The 24,398-nt window shown below is 42.1% G+C and overlaps 3 protein-coding genes across 3 annotated transcripts; 1 reads left to right on the top strand and 2 right to left on the bottom strand.

The window, feature by feature from the left end:
* The first annotated feature begins 1,040 nt into the window (after positions 1 to 1,040).
* On the top strand, positions 1,041 to 2,431 carry LOC134179614 (MFS-type transporter SLC18B1-like). The gene is made up of 2 exons (XM_062646550.1): positions 1,041 to 2,103; positions 2,198 to 2,431. The coding sequence occupies exons 1-2, from the start codon at positions 1,041 to 1,043 to the stop codon at positions 2,365 to 2,367; spliced, it is 1,233 nt and encodes a 410-aa protein (XP_062502534.1). The 3' UTR covers positions 2,368 to 2,431.
* Positions 2,432 to 3,453: 1,022 nt separating this feature from the next.
* On the bottom strand, positions 3,454 to 4,568 carry LOC134180508 (STAM-binding protein-like A). Its single transcript, XM_062647677.1, has 4 exons — positions 4,465 to 4,568; positions 4,084 to 4,329; positions 3,912 to 4,023; positions 3,454 to 3,777 (listed from the first exon to the last, which is right to left on the bottom strand). The coding sequence occupies exons 2-4, from the start codon at positions 4,254 to 4,256 to the stop codon at positions 3,763 to 3,765; spliced, it is 300 nt and encodes a 99-aa protein (XP_062503661.1). The 5' UTR covers positions 4,257 to 4,329; positions 4,465 to 4,568; the 3' UTR covers positions 3,454 to 3,762.
* A 2,051-nt stretch (positions 4,569 to 6,619) lies between these two features.
* LOC134179615 (intermembrane lipid transfer protein VPS13B-like) lies at positions 6,620 to 24,333 on the bottom strand. The gene is made up of 23 exons (XM_062646551.1): positions 24,027 to 24,333; positions 21,789 to 22,459; positions 21,380 to 21,702; positions 19,310 to 19,706; positions 18,890 to 19,248; positions 18,697 to 18,830; positions 18,487 to 18,641; positions 18,059 to 18,424; positions 17,861 to 17,998; positions 17,612 to 17,781; positions 17,505 to 17,553; positions 16,375 to 16,872; positions 15,721 to 16,159; positions 14,567 to 15,283; positions 14,400 to 14,505; positions 14,264 to 14,341; positions 11,525 to 14,200; positions 11,289 to 11,470; positions 11,092 to 11,232; positions 10,771 to 11,032; positions 10,576 to 10,713; positions 10,372 to 10,509; positions 6,620 to 9,304 (listed from the first exon to the last, which is right to left on the bottom strand). Exons 1-23 carry the CDS (start codon positions 24,323 to 24,325, stop codon positions 6,710 to 6,712), a joined length of 11,031 nt encoding a protein of 3,676 aa, XP_062502535.1. The 5' UTR covers positions 24,326 to 24,333; the 3' UTR covers positions 6,620 to 6,709.
* Positions 24,334 to 24,398: the final 65 nt, after the last annotated feature.

Here is a 24,398-nt window from a genome sequence, read left to right on the forward strand (position 1 = left end):
TACACACTTAGGTAATCGAATTAGCCTTATCAAGCTATGAAACCGGATCCGGGGCCCCGCGTCACTATGTTGCTCTCGAAGTCTCGCGTAGTCAGACCTTAACCCCGCCCTCAACATTCCGGACGCGAGACTAAAGCCCGGTTCACAGTACGACGCTGGCACAGCGTCCTGCGAGCGTCCTGGACGCTGACAAGGACGCTCACACGAGCGTCAGCGAAGACGCTGGCGCTGGACCATTCACAGTATTGCGTCTGACGAGCGTCCATCGCAAAAAGAACACACAGCGACAGTGGTCTGGCGCTGCAAAGTAACCACGTGTGTACAATGTATCGCGACAGACATGGACGACGACGTTTTGCTTTTGTTGCACTGCTGCGCCGTAGTCTCAATCAAGCCTTTTCTTTCATTCTTAGTTTATGTTTTAGGTTGCTCCTAGGAGGGAATTACACCAGATGTGGTGTTTTAAAAATAAATTATTATTATTATGTTCTTGTACTCCTTTGACTAAACTTGCCAAACGCAGGGAAAACCACGCACACACTTCCATCGACGAATCAATGATGGTTGCCATGTGAACGAATAGAATATCCCGAATACGTCCGGTGACTGACTTTCGATTGGTTGAAACGGAGCACGTGATGTCATCGGACGCTGGTCACCTCTGGCTAGGACGCTCGATTAGAACTTTTCTCTATTCTAGCGTCGTGCGGGCGTCGTACGAGTGTCGCGGACGCTGACATGTTCACAGTGTGACGCTGACGCTCGCTCATCGTCAGCGTCCAGGACACTCGCACGACGCTCGTGCCAGCGTCGTACTGTGAACCGGGCTTAACTTTACGCGCTAGAGCAATTCCGGCAAAAACTCTTCCTCGTGTGATTCACGTGCAGCGACTGCGCGGAAGAGCCTGGTTTGCGAGGCTACGCAGCAACTACAGTAATTACTAGTACATGTAGTTCCTAATTGGACTACTTCCGTCCCGCGGATGTTTACCTTTGTAGCACGTGATAGTTTGCACCTTCGGCCTGCTCCTTCCTCTAGTATGGATGAAACGCTTTTTCTGCTGTCGGGTGAGGAGAGAACCAAGGCTGCTAAATCTAGTAGACGTCTTGAAAATACTCCAGCTGTAGTATCACGTGGATGGCAGTTTGCGTTTGCGGCACTGCTGCTTATTTGCTCGTACGTGATCTTTGTTTGCCTTTGTTTGTCTTTTTCCTTCTTCCCGCAAGTGGCCGCCCGTAAGAAAGGATCAAGTGCAGACACGGAGGTTGGTGTGTACATAGGCGGCAATCAGTTGGCTGTATGCATTGGTTCATTTATCTCTGGAGCGTACATGAACAAGATCGGTGTGAAGTTTCTTCTCCTATCCGGGAGTTTTCTTGTTGCGGGCTCTAGCGTAATTTTTGGATTTGTTGATGATATAAGTTTATGGAAACCATTTATTGGGCTCAGCACAGTCATCTATTTTGTGATGGGATGTGGACAAGCTGCTTTTCGTACAACTTGTACAACTGTGTTTGTGAGGATGTTTCCTACACGCATTGCAACAGCCTGGTCTGTGGTATCGCTCACTCTTGGACTTGGTTTTCTTACTAGTCCACCACTTGGAGGATTGTTGTATGATAGTGAGGGTTTCGCCTTTCCTTATGTTGTTTTTGGAAGTCTATTGTTTTTATTAATTCCATTCTTCCTCATCTTTCCTTCAGACACATATGTGGAATCTGAACAAAGTTTTACTGTTAATCAAACGCCCATGTGGCGGCTGCTAAAAATGATGCCAGTACTGGTAGTCTGTGTGAACAGTTTTGTTGCATATGCAGCTATGACACTTGTTCAGGTTTCTTTTCCTCTGTTTCTTTACAACACATTTCACTGGAGAGCAAGTCAAATTGGACTGGTGTTTCTCGTCTTTGGAATAGCATTTGTTGGATCATCAATTGTTATAGGTGTAGTGATAGACGCCACTAATCCACGAGTTGTAATGATTATAGGACTACTGATTGGAGGATGTGGAATGATGTTGGTTGGTCCATCGTTTGTATTTTCATTCTCACTTCAGCCTTGGCTTGTGTATTTTTCAATGGTATTAATTGGACTGGGAACGTGTATGGTTCTGTCTCGCTGCACCTATAGACATGACTGCCACTGCTGTTTCAAGAGGATATGAAGAGAATATCTCATTGATTGCGGCTGTAACAGGTTTATGGAATGCAGCAACATATTTCTCAGGAACGGTGGCTGGGCCTGTTGGTGGAGCTCTGACAGCTTCATTTGGCTTTCGGTACTCTACATCTTTCTTTGCATTTGCCATTGTTTGTGCATTCATTATGACCATTGTGAGTACTGTAGTCAAACTCTACCACTCTTGATCTGATGTCCTTTCTGATGAAAGGATTGTTAGACTACGCCTTGGGTATAATATATAGCGTTATAATGGTGCATTATCATTAACTAGGAGTCATGAGAAATGGGACTTTGTAAGTTAGAAGACTTGGTGAGTATAGTTACTCAAAACATAGAGGGGTGAACTGACTTCTGGTCTGTGGGCTGTGTTTATGGAGCACTGGCTGGCTGGCTGGCTGACAATGTCACACTCCAGGAATGTGCCACGCCTCCTGTGTGGATTAATCACAGAGCAGTACTATGGTTTGCAGTTTCTGTGATTACTGCGTGTACACAGGCTGGGAATGCAACGGGGTTTTGGTGAAGCCTACGTAGTCCTTTAACAAAACACAACATCAGGCCGACGGGAGGAGGGTAGAGGGGTAGGGGGGTAGAGGGGTGGGGGTAGAGGGGTAGGGAAGCCATATACCATGCCTATCACTTCTGAGTCCATCTATTGAATGGACTCTAGTTGTTCATAGCTGTATGTTGTTTGCACCAGATTCTTGTGTGCGATGCAAATATTTTTATGATTATTATATTATTATAATAGGTAGTGTTGCGTAGTCATTTCTGATTGGTCAAAGTTAATTTGTGGGCGGGGAGCGTCTTTATTTGCTTTACCCGTATACTGCGCACTGCCTTGCGCTTAATTTCTCTCTATCATGGATGAAACGCTTCTTCTACTGTTGGGTGAGGAGAGGATCGAGGCTGCTAAACGCTATGAAAATACGCCAAAGGCAGTTTTTGTTTGGTAAATCTTAGCTATGTCTGCAACGATATACCCCCCCCCCCTCTCTCTCTATTCTTTTACCCACATGTGGCCGCTCGTAAGAAAGAGTCAAGTGCAGACACGGAAGTTGGACCACTATATTGATCGTCCATAGGTCGACTCTCCCATTTTAGTCTGTAGCAGTTGTGCATCTGTTTGTGAAGAGTATAATGAGCCCACCAACTGAGACTGTATATCCATCCTGCAGAAGGAATACTGTTGAATGCAGTTGTGCATAGTTGAGATATCCAAACGTTTGCGCAACAACCAATTTGTTCGAGTTATCTCTACGTCACTTGTGTCAAATCTAAACAGTACTGTACATACTATTTCTGGTATCGGAAATATGAACTTTTGCCTGTACCTTTTACCTGAACTTACTCTAATATACATTTTATACACTAGACTCTATACTACACTACACTGTAACTCTACACAGCTATAATACTTGCTCTACTATATCACACGTTAATTGAAGTGCTACATACATTTTATACAGTCAACATTATGTCTTTGGCTCAACTAGGATAAATTCTAGCCAATCATTTACAGCTTCTGCGTGGTTCTCATCGAAGGTCTACGAGAATTCCCGGTCTTGTCTGATCCAATGTCACGTGTTGGCATCCTAAAACACAAATATCGTCTACGACTTTCATACAGACGACTATGCAGAACGCACCTTTGCGCACGCACGCACACACACACACACACACACACACACACACACACACACACACACACACATTTAACAAGAAGTACCGTAAATAGACGACACATTTCACGTTCAGGGTGCTGATGCAGTTGATGTGCTGGAAGCTTGCAACGTATAATGCAGTCCTTTCCACGTCGAGTCATTGTAAAGTATCCAGTCCTAGTCATGCAAACGTTATTCCCAACTCAAGGTCGTTTGTAAATCGATCTGCACTCTTACCGTTCTGGAGCACACACGATAGCTATTGACTCTTTCATCAGTCTCTGATACGAGTAGTGACAACGAAGGTCAACACTTGACAGAAAACAGCCATGAGAAGGATGGGTCTGTAAACACGATTCCTTCGGTTCGGTTAACTTCAAGTTGATAATACGCCAAGTCTTCCTCGTCATACGTTGTACAGGAAAATGAATTTCCCGTTTGTTTAGGAATGAGAATATGAGTTACGTATAACACTCCATTGATCTACAAATAGTCAAAAGTCAATGTATAGTATGTATACTCAATCAGCGCTTGTATACATGAGAACATACACAAACAGTCGTGCACGCGCAAGCATGCACGCACGCACCACACAAGCGATCAATGTTCGGTACTCACCTCTTTTCCGCAAAGAGTTCCACCAGTCTCGATGTCGTCCATGGTATTTGGCGCAGCTGCTGCTAGAAACTGATCAACAAGTCTTTCACACACTCTTATTTTTCTCATTCTATTCTCAGTTCTTGTATCTAGTAGAGAAACAATCTAAATCTCAAGACATCAATTCACCACTATATTATAAATCTTCTATAACTAACTTGCAATATCGATTACACGTTCCGTTTCATCAGGTCTCGTGTTGGAGGAAGCTGCACAACTTTCTCCTTCTACCTGTTTATTGCATTCCAACGTTATTTCTCCTGGACTAAGACAACATTTATCAGACGATGGATTGGGACGTTGAAGAAACATATCAGATAAAACATTGAAAATTGCTAAATGGCAAGAGAAGACGATTCATACGGTTAAACAGACAGTATGTATATATATATATATATATATATATATATATATATATATATATATATATATATATATATATTTATATATATGTAAAAACTCTAGAGACAAGACGACAACTTACCAATCGTTGCACTCGAACATGACATATCGACTGGACTGGCAGTCATGTAATCAAAGTCGGACAGTTGTTGCTTCGTTCGATTGTCGACATCGGACGAGGATGTGCTGTCTTGCTTCGAATTCTTCTCTTCTTCACCAATAGATTGAGGATTTGCTTGTTGATGACCGCTGACGCTTCAGAAATCGATCCGATTGTTTCTCGTTCTTCTTTTCCTTTTATCGTTTCTCTCTCGACATCTCGAGATGCAATTTCAACGTCGTCTCTCGCTTCTCTATTCTCTGGCTTATTTTCCTCTTCTCCTAACAATTCTTCTTCTTCTTTCATTTCATCTTTCTCTTCTTGTTCCCTAATTCCTTCCAACGATTCCTTCGTTTGTCGTTCCTCTACTTCTAGTTTATCTTCCTCTTGCTGAAATTTTTCTTCAAGGTTTGACCGTTGCGATTCTTGATGTTTGTTGTCATCACTTTGTGTACAAGTTTGTCTGTCATCGTCTTCAACGGTCACAATTACATCTTCTCTACTGCTGATATTTGTTTGCGGTGAATTCTAAACACGAAAACGTCAACGATTTACGTCTATATCACGTCAAACGTCTATAACCGTAAACCAACCAAACAGTCAGCGATTTGCTGCCGAGCACGGTTTCTGTCAAAATAGCGCGCGTTAGACAATTATATCTTCGACGTTGCTAGGGTACGAAACCAACAACGCCGACGCCTCGACAAGCGTATAGTACAAGAAATATGCTTAGTGCAAACATTTAGTTCTAACCTTCTGCCTTTTTGGCGTTTACTACCTTCAACATCTGAAAGTAAAACTCAAAAATGATGATGGTTACGCAAAAAAATTAATGCGAAAATGCGTGCATCTAGCATGTTAGGCAAACATGCAACCATAGACTAGCCTAGCGTGCGCGCATAAATTTCTCACCATTGTTGTCTGATTTCGAACAACAGCAACCCATTTTTCTATAGCCACAAAACTCTGCACAGATGCACACACTGGCACTGGAAAGTTGAAAGCGACAAGTGGCAAAAACAAACGACCATTGTGAACGAACATACACGAAGCGCATGCGTTCTCAGTCGGCCAATCGCTTTCCGTACAAGTGCACGATGCAAACAGCCCAAAACTACATGTACGAGTTTAGTTCTTTCTACTTCTATAGTCTAGGGACCCCATCATTAGTTCGTGCACGCATGTGGCCCGGCCCTAAACAGTAAGCAAGGTCTCAGACAAGCTAAACCCGGCAGCTGGCCTTCCCAAGTTGCCAGCGACGCCCTTGCAGTAGTTCTCATAGGCCATATTTAGGATATTCAATGCACACATCTCGTGTCACGTGCTTTGTGTCTCCGTTAGAAAATACTTTATTTAGTGCGTTCAAAGACTTTATTTAATTAACGCCGACTGACTTTTTCATAACATGCACTCTAACGTGAAAACCCTGGGTGGCACTTACTGATAACTTACTGATAACTTATTGATAACTTACTGATAACTTACTGATCATTCATATAGATATTACATATTCCTGTGGGCTGGCAATACTGCGTTGATGTCTAGTCGTTATTTCCACTGGGTAGAAAACGCAACGGACCTCAGAGTACATAATATGACCAATTTGCTTCTGTCCCGTGTGTGCAAACATCACAGCTGTCCAATATATATTACGTATTTCTGGTAGGTATACACAACAAATATCTATTTTCGATGTCTTACAATTCAAGACTGGTCTTGAAGAGCATGTACACAGGTTAGCAGCAAATGTCTATCTGCCTTGTCGGGTACAGTGAACATGCAAAGAGATTGGCTAATCAAAGAAGTTTGTTTGTCACACTCGTCTTGCTCAGAAGATGAATAGAGAAACCGTTCAACTTTTGTTGTAACCGGTAATGTTTCCTCCGTTTCCCAACTCCCATCAGCTACTGCCTGACGTCGAAGAACACAAACAACTTGAGAGTGCGAGGTGTCCTCGATCAAAGTTATGTCAATCAAGGGATAGACTTTTGGCAACTCATTGATGCCCTTGTAAAGACACAGGGTGTTCCTGGTGAGTACGGCACAATGAAAATTGCCACTCTCTTTATGAGAGCCTTCAAACAGGCAATGTACAGACAGCAACGTCTCACCATCAGTTTGCAAGTATCTCTGGGTACGAGCAGACAAACCAGGGACAAGTACAGGTGCATTTCTTTTCTTTGGTGCTTCAGACAACCCTGCTGAATTGAGCAGTCCTTGGCCAGCTTGTGAGACCAGTTCCATAGCTCCTGCAACTGGCTTTGCTACGGCACCAACTAACCCTCGACCAACACCCACTGCAACATCTTTTGCTGCCTGACTCGGAGATGACACATCAATGTTCTCGAGGCTCTGCAATGGTTGATCTACAAGACCAGCAAGTGCTCCGAGAACACCTAGACCCAATGCTGCAAAACCCTGCATCAGACCAGTGGAAAGATGTTGTGGTGGCCGTGTCCTCTGCTCCTCCTGCATGCGAATGTGCCTCTGATCCAGAGACAAACGTTCCACATTACGAGATATACTTGATGCAAGACCCGTAACTGATGACAAAGCACCAGACGAGAGATGCCGCACACATGAAGCTGCACCATGTCCAAGGCCTGTCACAAACGATCGCGGACCTCTTGTGAGACCTTCATATGGAAAATACACAAGATCTCGAAAAGCAGCTCCGGTATTCAACAAAAGACTGGCAGGGCTTCCAAGCAGCTCCAACGATCCGATAAGCCAGCCAGCTTTACTCAACATCCCACCACCATAGTGGTTGAGTAAAGCATCTCGAAAGACACTCGACTGCGTGAACACCGACTTCATCAACAGGTTTTCAAAACTGAGAGGTGTATGATCTGATGATAAGAACAAGCGCAGTGATGCTCTCAAGCTAAGAAACACAGACAACGGTGAAACATCAAGCTCGTCCACAACTAGTGGCACAGATACAACATCACACGGCTGCAACAACATCCTTGATTGAGACGTCTGTCCGACACTATCCAATGACGGCAGATGATGTACTGACATAGACGTTAGTGCTGCTTTGTACAATGACTGAGCCGTTTCCATTAGTATGTACAGTAATGTGTCCTCCAAGAGAACTACAACCGGTTGCAAAGTGAACTTAACCGACTGCATGGATATACCACCACTCACCGCATTCAAACAGGTGCAGAGTGTTAATAAAGGACTGTCTTTGTTGTGTTCACCGGAAGTTATTTGCTGTCTCTGCTGATATAAAACAACAGAGAAATCAAAATGCCGCTCCTTCAGCAAGTTGTCTAGTTGACAAGACTGAATACTGATTTCAGCCTTATAAACAGAATAACCAGGTTTCGTCACATCAGATGTAAAACTGGCTCGAAGTAAGTCCACAGAAAATGCAACAACGTCGCATTGTTTGTGGCTACTGTTGTCTCCTTCATCAGAGAGTTCATCGATTACACGCACCCAGATGCTTTCAACTAAAGTGCTAATGTGCAGTGGTGTTGATGTCTCTGTCTTAGCCCTCACAAGCTGTTGTAATTGATGGTGACTACAATTCTGCTCTTCTTTGTTTAAAACTGTCACATGCCAACAAGTTCCAGTTTTTACCACACGTATGGAAATATTCTGTGTGTCACAAACAGTAACAGTTTCAACTGATGTTCCTAAGCTGACTGCCTTGCTCCAGATCTGACCAAAACTGCCTGTGTCTGCACTCGCAAACAGAAATCGAAGGTGAGTGTTGTGCTCCACAGTTGCCTTTCGAAGGTAAGCTGTAGCCCACGTGGGACACTCATAGACGGTAGAAGCTCCTGGTGAGATGTGCAGTTTAGCTAGCTGCTGATCAACAATATCTTCAACTACAGCTGCAGACGGAAAGGCCTTTATGTATCGCTGAGGCAATGATTCAGCAACTTTTATCGCCATAGAACAATAATTGTTGACTATGAGCCTTGGATGGAGGTCATTGCTCACAGTCACATACACGAGGCCCATGTCATCTGTCCGAAATGAAAGTGCTAGAGAAACAAGCCGATTATCTGACCTGTAAAATACCGATACTGCCACACGACGAAGAGCCGGATGCCGTAAAAATACCGGCAAACTCCATGACTGTTTCTCATCTGATAGACAACCATTGACAGATGATGAGAAGCTGAGACATGGCAAACGACGAATTTGAGTCATTTGAGATTCCTTGTTTTCATCACTCAGCACTGGACTGCACATAAAACTGAATTGCAGAGACTCAAATGATGACGATCCTGAAGCCAACTGCTGTGTCTCATACAAGAACTTACCCGCAATCAGATCACTCTAAAGAAACACAACCATCAGCCACAACATACTGTAGCATGTGACCTACACTGTAACAATTTATTAACAAAAAGTAGTAAGATGAGGTTTGGACAACCTTAGTCCAGCGGGGGCCTAAACCACATCACACATACTACACCAGGTGAGCAAAACTCTCCATACAATTCAAACTCATGTTTGAACAAAAAGTATATCCATTTGTCCAAAAGGGTAATCACAATGAAAAACAACAGTGACACAAACACATCTTAGAATGACATGGCATTACTGAATTGAGGCCAATCAGTGTCACCCTCGATAATGTACCAATATATAATACGACAAAATTTGTTGACAATCCACATATAACTTGTTCTGTCCCATATCAGAAACAACTCTGAGACTCACAGATTTCAGTACAGAAGCCATATACAGTCGGATGTCAGTTATCCAAATGCATCAGTTAACCCAACCCAGAGTGCCTTGGATGCCCTCTAAAAATACGCATTGTAAACCTTTACGAGCATGCGCAATAAGGTGTGATGTCAAGCAATTAATATCATAATGTTATGGTAAACTACTTTCTCATTATTACCTTACACAGTGCAGTCAAGTTTGGGTGTTTGCGCAATTGTTGTTCAATGTCGGTTGAAATGAGTGTATGGACAGCCTCAGAGGTCCAGGGACACCTGTTTCTGTGCAAGGAGAGTTAACATCAGTCATCTGAAATATTCAGAGTTATGAACAGGGTTGGGTCACAAAACGTTCGGGTAACTGACATCCGACTGTATTGTTTTACTTAGCACACATTTAAAATCTTGCCAGTCTAAACTCACAAGTGATGTATAAATCACTACTGCTACTTAACCAACTGACTGAGATAGCACGTGTTTGGCAATGCTCACTTCTCATTCTTTGTACATTAATGCTCCTATTTAATGGGGTAATCTGATGGGAATGCTTAATATAGTACTAGACCAACATATTTACAGTGGCGAAAATTGTAAGCAAACAACACAACTGGACTTTGGTGTTCAAATTTGCAAAGACAAACTTGGCCTAACCATGTAGAGCAATGGGCTAATCACCTGAACATCTTCTGGATGTCCAATGACTGCTGCGACAGTCAGGGGTATGTTGCTCATGTTACATATCTGCACTGCATCAGACACTGACAAGACAAGCATGTCCTCATGAAAGCTTTCATTCATCACGAGATGACATACCTGCATCATAGACAGAAATGTCTATACACACAGTTAATAATATCCTACCATTGCATTATCTATGACCTTTCTCCCGGAGAGGATCACGATCGGTTTCACAATGCGACCGACTGGTCGTGATGGTAGCAGAGTGTCTATTGTTTCAGACCACTGATAAACTTCATTTCCATCCACTTGCTCAACAAGACCCAAACGAAAGGGGATCTACACAGCACACATTTCACACTATTAAATCCGACTAAACCCAAAGACAAGTTTGACCTTGCAGAACAAAGCAATCGTTTCATCTGGAACGACTTTCTGAGCCTGGTTGAAACCACAGTGGTGCATTACAAACGTATGCTGTGTACAGTTTGTAATAATGGCTGGAGGTTCAAGAGAAATGACAGTCGTCCATGGACACACAGCCAACTTAGAAACTCTAGCAGCAACAGAGGCCAGTAGTGGCTTATTGGGAATCCCGTACTCCACAAATGTAGGCAAAGGAACAGCAGGAGTGGTCATGTACATCAACTTCTTTTGCCTGTAGCAAACACAAAGCAGGTTATAAAAGCAACCAAACCAATTACGATTAAGCAATACGTAGTCAAAGAGCTGAGAAAAGGCCATTCATCTGAAAGTCCCATCAGTCTGTCGATATCATAATGAGACACCTGCTGACACTTGTGCTTGTCTACAGAGACATTGATGCATAACGTCTCCACAGAAGGAGGTGTTGCTGCACTATAAGTACACCAAACTTTACTAAATGAGACAACTAAGAATCAAGTACTCCACACCTCAGCTGTAGTGACAGATCGTAGCTTCGATTAGCATCAACAAAGGGGACATCAAACGTCTGGTTTCGTCCACGTACTACATATTTCATTTGATGACGACTGTTTGCCTTTGCCTCAGCGAGATGTACAATGACCGGATCGGGAAAGAAATTTTGTATTCTGAATATTGGCAAGAGAACAAACTGCAACAACAAACAGGTTAAAATAGATGAAAAGTGAACATGAGCATGGTTTACTTGATGGGTGTGATTTGCTGATGTCTTTTCATTTACTGGTGGAATGATTGAGAATGCTATGTAGTGACCAACGACTTGGTTGGTGTTGATACGAACAGGGAGTGTGATAGTGCCTGAGACAAGAGAAGATGCTGGCAGTTGGATCTGGACTGGGGTTGACCATTCTGCATCTGTAGACTCTCCGAGATCCTGTCGAACAGCCACATTCACAGTCTTAGTTTCTATCACTGAAAGACTCTTGGTCTGCCCTTGTAGTTTGATCTCTCGTTCTTGAGAGTTATGCCTATCTGATTGAATACGAAGTACAATGCCACATTTGAGGCTGTTCACAAACTGCAGTGTTCCAGTAAACACGACAGTGCGTATTGCACCATCAAGACTGACAGCAGCTGTCAACATCACCGACCTGTTGTTGTTCCCTGGTATCTCCACAGCAAACGTAGACTTCTTCTCAACCATAAACAGTTCAGACCAATGACCGACTTTACTCCCTGCGATTCGAACTCTCAAATGACGAGACGATTCGGAGCTCCAAAAATATGCACGACAATATCCTGATTTGACTGCAATCAATTGAGCTGACGTTGTCTCGCCAAATTCCAACAATTCTGTTGTGTTATTACAGATAAAGTACTGGCTCATAGCAACACTGCTTGAGCCACAACACTGCCAAGCAACTAATAGCCTGCCTGTTGTATGAACCAAACTCTGTGCAAGATTGATTGCCATTGACTCCACACTGACCGCCAAGTTACTGCCCACGCTGCTTTGTGTAGTCGACGAGACTGATGAGGGGCTTATAGGTTTCCAAGCGTAGTGAATGTGAACATCAAATGGACTGAGAAACGACTGCCATTGCAAACAGCCAAAGTCGATGTAGTCAATCTGCATCCTTGTATCTATCTGAATGACTGCATTCTGCCTGAGACTTCCCAGCCAAAACTTACCATGGAGCTGCATGTCATCCAGTCGAACACAAGCAACTTCGTGTTCCCATGGTAATGCATCGTCAAACTGAAAAACAGCATCTTCAGTCTTCAATGGTTTTAGCTGGGTGATGTAATTCATTAGTTTGATTTCAACTCGACCAACATCCAAAATTATGTTCACTGAAGGAACAAGCGAAGTCGAAAAGTATGAGTTGATCTTCAGACACCCTGCAAGTGCCATTGGAGAGACAAACAAGTGTCTGACATCCTCCACAGTGGCATCAATGGCAGCACCATTAGAATAATTGGACACAACTACTTGCCACTCATGGGCTGCAACTACATTCTCTGGCAGCTCGACATCAATTATGTCTGTCTGTGATACATAGAAATCGAGAACATCAACATAAGATCGCTTAGCAACATCGTAGTAACGTAGCAAGCAATGTAGCTCCTCATCCTGTAAATCCAGTGAGACTTCACTAGCAGAGGACATGGGAAGTGGAAGTGCTTGTATAGCTGACAATGCACGAGGTTCGGCGTAACACCAAGACATCGCTGGATACCTCCCTTCAACACCCGACAAAAACACTATTTGACCGGCTTCTGGACGTCTGTCTACCTCAGCCATCTGAATAACATATTCAAGTGCTCCAGACCGAATGTCGTCTTCAGACTCCCACCTGATTCCATCCTGCTGACCGATTGAACTGGCATCATGGTGATCACTTTTGTGAGATTTCTGAGACAACAAAGAGACCAACTGATCTACAGCAGTGTTATTCATAATTGCATCAAGATACTGGTAATGTAGTGTTTCCAATTTTACAGCGACAGGACTCAAGTTGACTTTCATAAAGGTTGTAGTCATAGATGATAGACCACTTTGTTCAACATCGGTTACATCTGTATTTACAGCAATATCAACTGGCAGCAAAAGATAGACTGATTCACACTTGTGTTTGAGCTTTATGGATAGGCATTGCACTGAAGCGGTTCCAGCACGTCTGCTATCGTTGTTGTTCCCACCATAGAAAGACGCCGTGAAAGACTGGAAACTTGCACATACTGCAGAAACATCGACAGACAATGACAACTTGACTTGAATTGTTGATACTATGACTGTTGGATGAGCAGTTCTAATGGTGTGTGGTTGAGCTGTTGGGCTTGAATCATACTGAGCAGATCTGGTCGAACTCATTTTTGATAAATATTCAAGTGAGTGCATAAACTCTGTCACGCGAACCAACAAGTCAAACCCAACGTCAATAATTAAAGGTCGCGCAAGTTTACACTCGATAACAGCCGAGTCGTCTTGTGTCTTGCTTACCATCAAGTACAGCAAGGATGGCAAAATGCCCGATGAGTTACGTTTTCCTGGTTGAGTTGTGACAACGACACGAGGAAAACAATTCGGATGATCAAGTGCAGATGGATCCTCGTGGTTTGTATAATAGCCTGACTGTCCAGTGTAAATACCACAATTGTAGCAATTGAGTTTCATCTCTAGAGCACTAGGCGACGTAGACAAACGAAGAGATGGCTGGATAATGGATACATGAAGAAGTGGCAAAGCCGACTCTCCCACAACTGAATAAACAGCACAAGATATTTTACTAGCAGTCACCAAGATCTCACAGGGCAACGCAGAGACTGCACTGCTAGACAAGGCCGCATCGGAATCATAAGACGAACCAATACGATTGGATGACAACAATTGATCCAGCAAGTGTACAAACAGTACTATCTAAAGAATGGCAGAAACAAGTTGTTTACTGTTTTTCAAACACTAAAATCTAATCATCAAGACCTGCTTGTCGTTGAGTGTTATCTTTATGTCACTCAACAGGTTGACTTCCAGTGAATGCCCAAATGTTAGCTTGCAAGGCTATAACACAATACAATGTACCAAAGGATGTACGCAAACATACACTCTACACACTCACTCTGTCTTCCATTTTGACTATGCTTGATATTGCAGGAGCAATGACACTTTGCACTGTCACGTTTCTTAGTACAGGAACTACCCTGGTCGACTGCCCAATCTTCGAGCTGCTGACAAGAGAAATCATTCGCATGCATTCAGACAAACAGTTTAACGTAACGTTCTAACCGTCCTGCTAGGTTCCACTCTAGTGCCGGGTTCTGCTCTCCGCCACTCAGTGCACTACTCGAGAGCATTTCACGACCAACTGTGACAAGGTTTGGAGCAACATCATTCCATTCGGCGGTCCACATTTCAATATTTCCAATGTTTAGCTGCAGTTGTTTCTCATCACAAGAAAAGCCATCGAGTTTGAGATAAACTACTTCGTGCTCAGCACTGAGTGGACGAGATATTGGGTTCTGAGGGCGTGGCATAAGAGATAACGATGAGACTTGAAACAACACAACTTTGTCTGTATCAGCATTGACCACTTTTCCGTTTACAGGCAACAGTACCACAATATCATCAATATCAATATGCAACTGAGGAATCTCATAGTAGGTGTCTTGCTTCTGCATCGTTTGCCTGCTTGGTGGTGTCAAGCTGCTGGAGAAGGAATCATCTGCTCTGCCAGCATCTTGCTGTTTTGAAGAAAGATCAAATGAATCCATGATGGCATTTAATGCAGGCAACCAAGGAACTACTGTGAAAGGAAGTAGGGCAAATTTTAATTCTAACGTGTGAGCTTTCTTTCCTGCTGTTCCAGGAAAACTCCTAAAGCCAAGTGATACAGAGCTTCTGCTCTGTGGTAGAATAGGAGCTTTTTGGCCTTGAGGAAATATTGATACCTTTGATGAGGCAAGCAACAGACCACTGTAGAGTCCATCGATCCACTTATTCTGGCTAGACGTGTAACAAAGTACAACTTGATTAATCAGTCAGACGAAAACAGGAAAGAACTAAGGTACACATTGCATGCATGCAACCATACATATAGATGCAAGCTTACAGATGAGCAAGAAAATGAACAAACAAATAGACAATAGTCATACAGTTACAATAGATGAGAACAGACATGTGACACAGCTAAACACACACACACACACACACACACACACACACACACACACACACACACACACACACACACACACACACACACACACACACACACACACACACACACACACACACACACACACACAAGCAAACAGTAAAAGAAATTGACAGAAGTCTGAAAGTGGGTGATAAGCAAATAGAATGCAAGTATGTACACTGCAGTCAAATAAACAGACAAAATGAGAATGCCAAACAACAGGTAAGTAGCAAGATAGACAGACCTGCCTGCTTGCTCCATCTTCGAGTGTTTAACTGCTATGAAACCAATGTTCAGTTTCCCACTCACACAAACATCTGAAAAGTCAGCAGATGCTGAAGTATCTTCAAGCTCTGCACACACACAAATTATTTCTTCTTTCTTTTGTGCAATGGATCTCTCCAGGCGGTGGTAGACACTCATACTGAGCTTGGGAATAGTAAGCTGTACCCACAATGAATATGCAGACTCCTTCATTCGGCGTGCAATTGAAGCTTCTGTGTAATGTGAAGATGAAATATCTGTTGACACAAACGTTCTCACTTCTGATGTTGCACGGTGAAAGGTATGCTGTGGGCTCTGTGAGAATGCACGTCGAGAACCCATGCTTGGTAGACTATGAGCACCAGAATCCACCGGAGAAGACCGTGTTGTCATCATGGTAACAAGAGCTGCACTACTGGCTACAATTTGAGCTATGCATTTCATCACTTGAATCTAAAACAACAAATAATCAATAGCCCACACACACACACACACACACACACACACACACACACACTGACCACACAAACAAATAAACAAACAAAGAAATGAACAACAAATAAAGAAACAAACAAACAAACAGACAAACAAATAGACAGACAAAATAACAGACTATCATTCACAGACATCTGACCACACCACACCTGCTTTCTTGATATTGCTAGTAAAACAGTACCAACTGACATATGACAGCACACAGTAACTTCTCGGCCAAATGACATCATGTAGCCACCACCAGACAATTCAGAAGTTTTTCCAAGGCCAGATGATGGAGCAATCACAATGTCCAAAGAAAGAGGTTCCACCAAATACAGCAGCTTAGACCCTAACACAGTTCTTGCTGCTGTGTCTGCACTACGTTCCAAAGGATGCAGAGTGTAGATGCTAAACTTTTCACAAGTCACTGACCACGGTAAAGTACACGATGGCACAGGCTTGTCAGACTGTAATACTGATGACAATACCAATGGGTCTTTGTATTCATCTTTAAACTGTGATGATGACACAGTGATGCTTGGCAAGCTGGCAACAAGAGTAGGGCTTAGAGAAGGCCAACCCGATGACTGAGTAACAAGAGCACAGTAGTATGCCAAAACATCATACGAATACAGATCACCCAAACTTTGAAGCCCTTGTAAAACAAATACAAATATCACAATCACAACAAGAACCTGTCTCAATGAGTGTCTCAAAGTCATGAGCTTAACACAAACTCAACTGTTTTAGTAGACACGTCATAATTGTGTCTGCTTGAATAATCATTTGTATGTGTTTAATTCATCATCTATTACAGTGATTTCAAACTAAAAATCATCAGAAAATGACTAATTTGGCAACATTGAATACAAAATGATGAATCACTTGAGAGCGCTAATGTTAGCCAGTGGCAAATTAGGTCACTGAATAGTCTGTCTGGATGGTGACAAGGTGCTATGTCTATGGTGCAGGAAAAATAGATTTTCATATGTTAGAATTGTACTGGCGGTTGAAGATGTGTTTCATGTAGTGTAATAATTTCTACTGACCAGATGTCCTCTCAGTCAGATCATCTAAAAAGTTCCCTTCGTAACATAGTTGGCTGGTGTCAGTCTTCTCTTAAATATACAGGACATGTCCCTGAGCTGTCTATTGCTTACTATCATATCCTATCAGATAAAACAAATACCACAGACCTCCAATTGTGTGATAGTGTACCTACTGCATTCTAAATGTTATGGCATTTGAAGTAGATAAAAAGTGCATTTACACAATTCCGAGTCTTACCTGGGCAGTTGGCAGTGGGCATGAACACAACTAAAGGATGGACAGTTATCTACACATGTTAATCTTTACATTTTTAATAAACAAAATTCATCGAACAATACACTTACATTGGTATTCATTTTTGCCAGCAGAGACCACCACTTCTGAAAACTATGAACATGACTCTTGTGCATTCCAGAGTCAGCCTCACCATTGCTTCTTTGCCTCGGCGAGTGTTGACACCAGCTGCCCTCTACAGACCGGGCAGTATTAATGCTTGGAGCTCCTGTCACACCATCTGAGCATCATCATCATCATCATCATCATCATCAGTCAGTTGAAAGTTTAACAGTTTAACAAAGACGACAGTAACTAACTTTCTTGATTCACTTCATCCTTGCCAGGGTTTCTAGAAACTAATGAACCGATCCAGCTGTGTAGTAAAGGATCCAAATTAAATGCCATTCCTCTTATTGTTACGATGAAGAGTGGGACTGCTGTCTGTCTAGAAGCCACTGAAATATATTAAAGCTGTCACACTCTGCACAAACAATGTATAACGTATGACCAGATACCAGATTTGTCCGCATATATAGGAATGTGTGCTCTAAAGAACAAAACAGGATCCTGCTCTTCCAAGTTCATGCTGCTCTTTAAACAGTCACATCCAAGTTTCTCCTTCAGCAAAGCTCCATCGTAGATTCTGTCAGTTACAAGAGGTCCACAGACGAGTGGAACATAGCTGGCACGGGCCTCTACTTCGTCTGCATAAAGCAAAAAATCAGCAGGATGCTCAACAGTTCTGCCCAAAATATCCTCACCAGTTGTAGATATATAAAGAACTACATTACGAACACTGCATGAGTAAGAAACAGCATCTGACCATGAAGATGATTCCAATTTTAGTGATGATACTTCTAAATGAAGGCAAGACTCTCTCCCTTCACAAACAACATTGACGATACAAATGAGAGTCAACATGAGTGTAGCATAAGAGTTTCACCCCTTGCTTGACTGCTAGATGAAATCATCTCATCACTACCTGAAACAACAGTAGAGTAACAGTCATATGCACAGATCAGTTGAGGTCCACTAGCTTCCAAAGCTAGAGTGGGAATGTTCACAACTTGTTGACTAAACAGTTGACCTGCTTGATGCCTATAAAAAGCATTCAATATTTCAACAAGCATTAGCAAATATGAAGTTGTGAGACCAATCAAGTGGTAGCAATGACTGCCTCATTCTAATGTGTAGTTGTGGGCAAGAGAGAAGTGACAATGAACAGTCAAGACTCTCCAGTTCTTGTTGCTGGTAAATTGGCGAAAATGCAACTTTTACATGAGATGCCTAACAACATACCGTAAGTTCTCTCAAGAACTACCATCTACACAGCTGTTGCTACATACCTCCAATGTCATTAAACTAGACAAAGAGTCCGGCATTGATACCAAATGCTTGTATGGCTCGACTCCATCAACTCTAAGCTGATCAGGATATATTGGCTGTGACAGGGAATACCGAATCTCAGATATATACAGGTAGACAGAAAGCTCATGCAACAGTATTTGTGGAGTTTGACTTCTGTTGCTCGGTAAGTAGTCTTGCAGTTGTCTTTCAGATGCACCGCAGGCTAGAACAATGTCAAATCCTTTACATGTGATCTCGACAGTTTTCATAGGAATGCCAATTTGACGCATCAAATCAAGATCATAGTTAGCAGCTGAGTAACGCTTAAGGGCTTGCTGCATCTCCTCAGGTGGCTCCACTACATGAGAGATTGACTGCATAACAGCAACAAAGAACCACGAAGTAGAAAAAACACCAACCTGTCACGCCCTCCTTCTCCAAGTGTTCATTCCATTTAGATCCTGACAAGATCAAATCGTCAATTAGAACTTTCACAGGACGAGTCAGTACAACTTGAGTGTCTCCTATGATGGCAACCTGTCTAGTAGCTTCTCGTTCCGTGTCCAAAAGCCATGATTCAAATGCAGTATCTCCGTCTCCTGACTCTGACTTGTGTGCACCAGAACATAAAGTATTTCGATACTGGAACCAAACTGCCGCAAACTGGCTACTACATGCCTCGATATCATGTGGTTCATAAGGAGATGCCACAAAATCAACACTACTGCCTCTCTGCATGTCACCAAACAAAGATGCATTCAAGTATGAGCTGTTTGTTGGACACTCATCACGTGTACCACATTGTAACCAGACAATCTACACAAATGAATATAAATCGCTCAAGACACTTCACTCATCGGTGCATTTATCAGTGTCATGCACATTCATACACCAGCATCATTAGAAAGTCTAACTAATAATAGATCGAGTTACACCAAGAAGTAGCCACTACCCCAGTTTGTGTCATCTCTTCAGTAAATCCAGTGTTCTCGCCAGTACCGTCAGTACCATCATTTTGACGGTTGGGAACAAAATTGGAAAGCCTTAGCATGCTTATAGAGTGGGATCACAGATCTAGCTAAAGACATTAGTGGTCTTGATGGTCCCAAAGGTGCTAAGAACAATACATATTCTCATGTCAAGCATCTGGTAATCTTAATTAGAGAGTGCATGGTTTCCTTGTTGGTGAATTCCTGTTCACCTTTCACACACAGAAGTGCTAATGAGACTGTGGTCTAAGACTAATTACTGTTTAAAATCTTCGATCTCATGTTTTAAAAGTACACAATTTTAGGTCAGCTCATAATTAAAGTTTTAATCCAACTTGTCATTGTGTTAATCTACTGTATTATCTGTCTGTCTGTCTGTGTTATGTTCAACAAGGTTATGTTCAATGAGCTTTTCAACAAGATCTGAGTGGCAATTATATTGAATAGTCTACCAATCATACAGTAACTTCAAGACTTACATAGAGTCTTCTGACATTTTGCTACAGTTAGCGAACCGCACTATTTAAAATTGTAGTTTATGTCTATCGTATTTTGTCTCATCTAAGGAACGTAGGATAACTATCTACTACTACTAATATACATGCATCTGAGTCTAACACAAGTAGGGAACAGATAAAGTACTTTTATGATGTCATTACCAAATATGTCAATGTCAACATTTTGATGATGTCATTATATTTAATGACATCATAACGACGGTTGGCAAAAAATCCTGGCTAGAATGCTAACATTGTCTTATGGACAAAACCTGTCTGGTACAGTCATGAAATGTGTAGATCATGCATTGAGAAATGCCACCGTCACAAAACAAGCTTGTTTGCACGATCATCTTTCCGAATTTCAGCGCAACTTTGAATGCCACCTACTATTTGTTATCAATTAATAAGCAATAAATACCTTCAACTCATATAATTGGTATAATTTGTTTGCTGTAAAGTCAGAAACATAACTTTGTCAAAAATCTGCTCTTCTCACAGACCTGGATAACGAATAAAAAGAGACTCAAGTGACATGACATGATATTTTGGGGAATGGTTCCAAGAGGCAGATACGTCAAACACTCAAGAGTTATACTAATCATTTAACCTACAAGTAGCAGCATCATTAAAAAGAGAACAAATTTAGGCTGTAAGACACTTGACCATCAGAAAGAGTTTCTTTTCAGAGAACACCACACAAACACACAGAAATGGCTGTTTTATGTGTGTTGGTCAGTCTGTTATATGTTTGTTCTTCAGTTTAATTATGTATGATGAAACCATATGAATGAACTGCAGCATGTCATGTAATTAACTACAATTATCAACAATCAAAAGCTGATTATCAGAACACTGCACAACATTTATCTGCTTATGCTGATCTACAAACAATGTGGATTCCTGGGTACCAGCCACAGGCCATGAGAAAGAAAGTAGCCATGTGAAAACATGCAGCAGGAACAAATGTGACTGACTATATAATGATGACAAAGATAGTTACCTCATTGGATGAAGTCTGTGTGCCTTTCTGAGAAATAGAAGCCATTTGATTAAGTGGACTGTATGATGTCAGGTGTATTCCCTTTATGTTTGTAACACCAATTGAAAAGTCATAGAACTGAATGCCTTGCATTACAGTTTTCAACGCAAAATCTTCAATCTGCAGTTGCAGAACTGGCTTAAATGTAAATTTCTGTTGTATCACTAATGAACTGGGACTGGCCGATTCCATCAGCTTGTATGTGAATGATGCCATATGAACATACAAACCATACGTCAGGAAGAAAGAATTTTGCCTTGTGGTGCCATCATCTTGTTTGCCACCTGCATGGACGAAAACATAACCATATCACCAAACAACAATAACATGACATTGTGATATACACACAAAGTAAAATACAAAAACTAACCTGCCACCACTGACCAAGCCCATGACACCCATCCTGCTCCTCCTTGCTCTGCAGCATTCACAGGCATCCCTTGTGCAGACGTTTGAGATCCATGGCCAGAATCACAGCCTGCCAACACAGGTAGGCAAACAGGCATTGCGCCGCCATCCAAATTACACCCATAATATATCGCAATAACTCGGTTAACAATACGAACAAACATTGGGAGTTGGGAACTGCTAACAGAGATATCCAAATGTTCCCAAAAAATGTCATATGTCGTACCGGGACAAGCTGATAATCCTCCAGCTCTATTCCTGTTCACATCATAAAGAATTCTAACAGTGAGTGACGTTTTATAAACCAAGGGCTCCTGGTAGAATGGAATCCTTCCCGACGAATCTCTCTTGTCTAGACATATTGTCATGTCAGTTATTTGACACCCCTTTCTTAGAGTGTCATGAGGTTGTGATGCATCTACAAATGCTGCCTTCCAGTCACTGTCAACAGTGAAGAGATGCAGCTCTTGGATATTAACTGAAAGAACAATGTCTTCTTCAACATATTTGAGGACAATATTGTTTACTGTGATGTCAACATTGTTGACGATCCGATTGGTCCAGCTCTGAATGTAGCCAGGTGCAGGAGGTGGGACACTAGCTTGGGATGATGATGATGCACTGCCATATGACCTAACAATCACAGCATTGTAGGTAATCATAAACAATAACTTGTAGCTGTGCAACTACAATACTACCAAATAGATAAGACAGAATATCAATATCCTCCTGGTGTCTTCATGTCAGGTTACACCCCAGTTATCACTTACAGTACTCTTACAAAGTGTTCAATAGGTGGAGAAACATGTCCACCCCTATTATAGCAACTTGAAATGTAAATCAGCAGTTAACTTTACAGTTTCAGTCTCAAAGTGTAAACCATCACTTGACTAATCAGTGGGTTATGTGACACTTAATCCATGAAGTGCCAACATGTGACACATAGAACACTGACTTGATACTCTACTCCTTTTGTGTCCATAAGTGCCTCATAAACAATTAACACATGGGATACTTCAATAGTCATGTTACCCATCATGTTGTATTAAATTTCATTGCCCTCCATTAGATATACAGACCTGTAAGATTAGATTAGAAGGTTCCTCACACGTAAAACCAACTCACACCACTACTCCATTTGTATACCTACAAGGAGTGTGTAGAGTGTCAGAGACATGAATATGATGGGGTGGGAATTTGAAGTGACATTGGACACAACAACTACCACAGATGAGAAGCCAAGAAGTTTAAAGTAATCTACACCTACTTCCAATCACCCTACTATACACTAACAAACTTATGCAAATTAACTGAATAACTACATCAGTAACACCTAGAAGATGAGAGTGAGAGATTTGAAGAAAGGTCATCTACTTCTCCTAACCCCAGACACCAATTTGGCTGTTGGTACAACATAAGTTAATCACTCGTTTGCATTACTAATGCCTCATAAATTAACAGCTAGGACAGGTTGAAATGGATGCATTGATCACAGCCGTCCAAACAACTGGAGAAATTCTGACAAGTTTTTTTATTGCAATGAATGATGCTAATAGAACAGAAAAGGCGAGGAAATGCATGCACAAGATATTACATAAGCTATGAGTGCAGTAGTGAGTAAAGCCCCATTTCCAGAAAATTCCAGTTGCATTTTCAAAAAGACGATTCCATAGTTCTGAAACTCTCACAGTCAACTCAAGAATGTGTTAAATAATATTATGTACTCTGAGTATTCGTATCAAACTAATAAACTGACTTGCATAATTAAAAATTTCTGGTTAGATTCATCAACTGTTAATAAAGGAATCTGTCTGTTTACACAGTTTCTCTCTCTATCGACATTCTGTAACATACTCTCTGTTAGTCTGTTCATGTAGCAGAGGTGACAAACATACATAAAAGCAGTAACAGACACCATCCCAGTAAGAATCTACACCACCAGCCTTGTCAATCTAAAGAGGTTTGGACTAGGTCATAAAACTTTTTTTTGTTCTGTGTGTGTGTGTGTGTGTGTGTGTGTGTGTGTGTGTGTGTGTGTGTGTGTGTGTGTGTGTGTGTGTGTGTGTGTGTGTGTGGTGTATTATTATACATACAGGATATCCAAAATTACACAAGTGTTTTATTGCAGACAGACACAGACAGACAGACAGACAGACAGACAGACAGACAGACAGACAGACAGACAGACACACACACACACCTGCTATCTGAATCGTCATCTTTCCACTTGAGAACACACTCCAAAGTATCCACCGTCACCCGTACCGGCTCCGAGCTAAGAGCAGTCCAAGGGACCTGAATATGCAGCCGACGAATCTTTCCACTAACCAGCTGGACGGGTAGCCCCAAGTCCGACTCCAGCACATCAAGACGAAGTTCGAGATTATCGAGAGCGACCTCTCCCTGCCACAGTGACAAGCGTAAGTCCGACGGCGTCAGATTCTTAACGTACTTGTCGACATAGGAAAAGAAAATCGGCGTCAAATAACGCTCCAACATGTTCCAGTGTGTACTCGCTTCGCGCGCGCTAGACTTCGTATCACGTGTACTGTAGTGATGTCTACGCACAAAA

This window comes from Corticium candelabrum, chromosome 5, assembly GCF_963422355.1.
Source record: "Corticium candelabrum chromosome 5, ooCorCand1.1, whole genome shotgun sequence".
Taxonomy (NCBI): Eukaryota; Metazoa; Porifera; class Homoscleromorpha; order Homosclerophorida; family Plakinidae; genus Corticium; species Corticium candelabrum.